Source organism: Citrus sinensis, chromosome 4 (genome assembly GCF_022201045.2).
Source record: "Citrus sinensis cultivar Valencia sweet orange chromosome 4, DVS_A1.0, whole genome shotgun sequence".
Taxonomy (NCBI): domain Eukaryota; kingdom Viridiplantae; phylum Streptophyta; class Magnoliopsida; order Sapindales; family Rutaceae; genus Citrus; species Citrus sinensis.
The window spans coordinates 28,039,405-28,044,180 of NC_068559.1; the positions used below are offsets into that span (position 1 = coordinate 28,039,405).

The window sequence follows — 4,776 nt, forward strand, 5'->3', positions numbered from 1 at the left end:
TAATTTTTCTTTTAGAAAAAAAAAATAGAGGAATTAATCATGTCAAAATTTGGTTTATGCAGTAAACGGAAATTATAGGACTATTATCCTTTTACTGCTCCAAGGTCCAATCATATCGAAATAATTAATTACTACAACAATGATTGAGGTGTAACATTTTTTTCCCTAATAAATGCTATTATAATCGTTTGTTATTTTTGGTATACTTAAACTGGTAAAAGAATAATGAAGCTTGTATTTAAATAATAAATAGGCAGGGACATGCCTAATTTTATTTTATTTTTGAATTAGTGATGCATATTGTATAATTAGAGATTCACTAACATTTACATAAGATATTTATTCAAATTAATTACACCTATTCTATGATAACACAGTTTAAATATTTATTCTCTTAAATACCAAAGAAATAACTTCGCCACAGGTGAACGAACACATGAGTCACCAGCCACAGCTCTCACTCATTGTAAGAGCTGCAGCCCATCAAAACTTTTACGACGAAGTCGGAGAAAGATATGACAAAATGAAAGAGAAGGTTTAGCCAGTTCCCAATGCAATGTGTGGTTCAATCAATCAAAGGTGATGATGATGACATCAAAGACAGATGATGAATAATGAATGATGCAGTAAGCAAGTTCACATGCATGTGTGCCACCATAAATGATATTTTAGGCAGGAAAAAAAAACCTAAAGTATGACACCAACATGCTTCCTGTAACTGGGACCCCTATGGCCTGAAAATAGTTATAGTCTTATAGAGGCAGCAAAGCAAGCTGAGGAGTAACTGCAAATTGGTAGTCTAGTTAATCCTCTTATGGGGGGGTATCAGTGAACTGTTTTTTCAATCGCTGGGGTCTTTTTGTTGGTCTGCTTCTCATGTAAAGCCAGATTTTTCAAAGTTTTAATTTTGACCAAGACTCTCTATTCACTGCAGAGAGATGATCGTACATTGCTGGCGATCACATTAAATGTAACGTCTGCCATTGGGTTTGGTTTTCCGGTTGGTAAAAACTCGAAAGCTTATAATTTATTTAATAATATATGGGCAACTTTTCTTTCTTTTTTGTTTGTTTATTTTCTATTTTGTGGTTTAGGATTTAAAAGAAATGACAACTTAATTCCTTGCACGAAATATGCCTCTCTTTCTTGATTGGTTTAGTTGATGTTTGTCAAGAATGTGCAGTCATTTTAAATTCTTCTTAATTATTTGAGTATGCTTCGGCTTGTTACATGCAACTGAACACTTAAAGGATTGAAAGCACAGTAACATAAATCTGTCGTAATTGCACCATCAAACTTTACAGGTTCAGGGTAACAATGAGGGGCTTCATAAAAGACAAGGGAAAAGACAACAGAGAGAAAAAAATAAAAATAAAGAAATGACAATTAAGGTGACGTTAAGGCATCGAACTTTTCTGTACTGTTACCAATTAGTTGCGACAGAAGAGAAATGAATCAAGTAATTTTTAGGTAAAAGGGATGGTTGCGGCGTCAACTTCAGGTGGTTAACCAAGTTAAAACCCATCTCCCGACTCTCTGATCAGGTTAACTAAAATTATTTTTGGAAAAAAAAAAGAGGAGTGAAAAAATCAGAGCGATTGAGACGGAGAGAGAGTAATGGCCTATTTATGTTATGTTATTTACAACTGTTTGACAGGCCAAGGCAGGAGAGGAGGTAGCTGTTGCGTCAAAGCTCTCAATTTCTGCCCCAGCTGATAGCTCTGATCTGCACATACATATCACATTAGAGTCTTTCTTTGTCACTATAGAGTTACGAGTTGTAGACAGTCTTAAGAAAGAGAGAGATTCGCCATTTGTGTCTTTATATTTATTTATTTATGTATTATATGCATCCTCCCTCCTTCCCTCCCACACGTGTAATCGTTTTAGGATTTTCGTTTCCTTACAATAATAATAATAATTTAAGGAACTAGTTTTAAGTCAAGCAGCATCTGGTCCAAGTGTGGGTACCTTCTTTTAACGCCCTCTCTCACTCTTTGTTTCTCTCTTCAAGTTTGACGCAAAAAGAAGAGGAGAAGCCGTGTAGGATTCTGTCAAAACACTTTTGCTGTTTTTGTTGTTTCAAGATTTTTTTTTCCTCTTATTGTTTTTTGGATTATAAATAAATATAATATGCACATGAAAATCACATTTTGAATAGTTCTGTAACAGCGTTTGTCTGTCAGAGCGAAAATGATCTGAAGACATGAACGGCCTCACTTGCAACTATTCTCCCACTTATTCTTCTTCATTATCGTTATCGATGGATGTTTATGCAGATATGGGGATGGGGTCTCTCTCTCTTAATAATCCCAGCTATGGAGGTGCAGTTTCAGAGGAAAATGAGAGAGCTTGGGGTTTTCCTTTCATTGGAAGTTGCAGTTCAAATGATAAGCCGGGGAACAACTTTGAGGAACGACGTCAATTTGACATTATTGATGTTAATGACAATAATAATAATGTGGTGAGAAAAAGTAATGGCTCTGATTGCAGTGATGGGTGTGGTGAAAAAAGTAAGACCTTGATTCAATATCAGTGTGATATCAACTTGAATGAAGAGTTTAACCCTAATGAAAACTCAGTCGGTCCCAGTGAAAAGGATTCAGATGGTGGGCAAACTAAGACTTGTGCTAGAGGTCACTGGAGGCCTGCTGAAGATACCAAGCTTAAAGAACTTGTTGCTCTTTATGGCCCTCAAAATTGGAACCTTATAGCTGAGAAGCTAGAAGGCAGATCAGGTAGCTTATTAAGTCAGCTATTATTAAGATTGCCAATTAATTACATTCTCTTTGCCTCACGTTACTTTGTTTGTATTTGTGATATATTGAAGGTAAGAGCTGTAGGCTGAGGTGGTTTAATCAGTTGGATCCAAGGATCAACAGAAGAGCTTTCACAGAAGAAGAAGAAGAAAGGCTAATGCATGCTCATAGACTCTATGGCAATAAATGGGCCATGATTGCTAGGCTCTTTCCTGGAAGAACTGATAATGCTGTCAAGAACCATTGGCATGTTATAATGGCTAGGAAGTATAGGGAACAATCCAGTGCTTATAGGAGAAGAAAGCTGAGTCAATCAGTTAACAGAATAATGGATGATATGCCAAGCTTTGTCGCCAATGATGCGGCGGCTGGAAGAATAATAGAACCACAGCCATACTGCAGTAGTATTGGTAGTGTGAATGGAGGTTTTTATCATTTCACATATGGAAACTTTAATGGTGCTGCTGGTGTTGGGCTTGATTATCACTTAAATGGTTCCCCTTACTTGCTCCTTGGGCAACAAGAAGTTATCTCATCCTCGAGCAACCAAGTCCATCACAGTGGGTTTTGTGCACAGGCACAGCAGCAGACACCTTGTGATTTCTTCTCTGGTGTGTCTCCGTCATCCCTTATATTGCTCAGTTAGTTGATCCCCATTCTCTTCTGTGTTCCTTGCTTCCTCCAGTTTGTGGATTTGGGTTACGTGCTCCTTCCTTCTCGTTGGTGCCTTCTTTATCCATTCTTTTTGTTTCACATACATTACGTTGACTGACGCAACAATCTCACCTTCATTGACTGATGCAACAAGCTCAACCTTTTTCTGCCTTAAATTCTTTCTCTTTACTTTTTCCTGTGTGTGTGTATTTTAACTTATCACACTTGGTTTCAGTTTGCCTTACAAATTGTCTGGTTCTCTTAGTCATTTTGATTTGTTCAATTTGCAGGTCCCAAAAGCAATGACATGATGGGCATGTTCAGCCATATCAGATCTTGGGATAGGCCAATGGATGAAGTACCCCGTAATATCTCATCATCATCAGCGAGTTTCAACCTCCACAACTGCAACAACCCTCAATACTTGATGGCAATGCAACAGTCAAACTCAAACATCCATAATCCTGACAGTTTCTTTGATTTCACGGCATCAAAAACACAAGTTTCACCTACTGAGCCTTCGTCATCAGTTACAGGGAACCAAGTTGCCAGTCACTTTGACACTATTCCTTCACGGTTCATTGACTTTCTTGGAGTGGGAGCCAGATGAAAAAGCTTAAAAGGACTTTAAAGATTCATCAAAAGAGCCCCTAATATGGATGTGCTGCTAGAAAAGCTGAGAGGCCACTTGGGAGGTAATTGAAGATCCTGAGAAAGGAATTTTGTTTCAGTTGGTTTTTGACACTTGTGTAATTTAAAGTCCGTTGAACAAGTCGTATCCCACCTTTGTTTTCTCTTTTACACTTTGTCCCTTCCAAGAGTATAAACAATCATTTATTTTTTGGTCGCCAATAATTTTGTCCATTTTGCATTTGTGCTTAGTTTAAGTTTTATCATTAGACTGTGAAAGTGAAAACTATTGCGAAAGACAAATAAAATAATATTGATGATGATGAAGGGTAACAAAGACAAAACAAGAAACTGAAACTTAAGGGGAAAAAAAAATAAAAATAAGAACATCCTCCTCTCATGTCTCTGCAAAAATCAGGCACAAAATCTGCAACATAATGCGTTGCATTCATGATGGGAACTGTTGAACATAATTTGCTGAAAAGTCATGCCGCTCACATGGGGAGCTTTTGCATAGCATTAGCAACAACCGTCGTTAATTAAATACACTCTGGACTTTGATCCAAAAATGGGACAAGATATTTGTTCGCTGACACAAAGAAACACATATTGTGACAATTTACACGATCATGGCTTTCACTGGTTTTCAGGAAACAACCTCGCATTTTGCTGCCGCTGCACACGCACACAAATATACATTCAACTCTTTCACTGTTTCTTTCCCAATCTCACG

The 4,776-nt window shown here is 37.4% G+C and overlaps 1 protein-coding gene across 1 annotated transcript; it reads left to right on the plus strand.

The window, feature by feature from the left end:
• Positions 1-1,991: 1,991 nt before the first annotated feature.
• On the plus strand, positions 1,992-4,319 carry LOC102616906 (transcription factor CSA-like). The gene is made up of 3 exons (XM_015531673.3): positions 1,992-2,738; positions 2,831-3,370; positions 3,704-4,319. The coding sequence occupies exons 1-3, from the start codon at positions 2,207-2,209 to the stop codon at positions 4,021-4,023; spliced, it is 1,392 nt and encodes a 463-aa protein (XP_015387159.2). The 5' UTR covers positions 1,992-2,206; the 3' UTR covers positions 4,024-4,319.
• Positions 4,320-4,776: the final 457 nt, after the last annotated feature.

What these genes read in the sequence shown, in the direction of transcription:
- LOC102616906 (XM_015531673.3), top strand. Translation starts at nt 2,207, where the DNA reads ATGAACGGCCTCACTTGCAACTATTCTCCCACTTATTCTTCTTCATTA. An exon ending in GAAGCTAGAAGGCAGATCAG is followed by an intron (nt 2,739 to 2,830) that starts GTAGCTTATTAA and finishes GATATATTGAAG; the next exon opens with GTAAGAGCTGTAGGCTGAGG. An exon ending in ACCTTGTGATTTCTTCTCTG is followed by an intron (nt 3,371 to 3,703) that starts GTGTGTCTCCGT and finishes TTCAATTTGCAG; the next exon opens with GTCCCAAAAGCAATGACATG.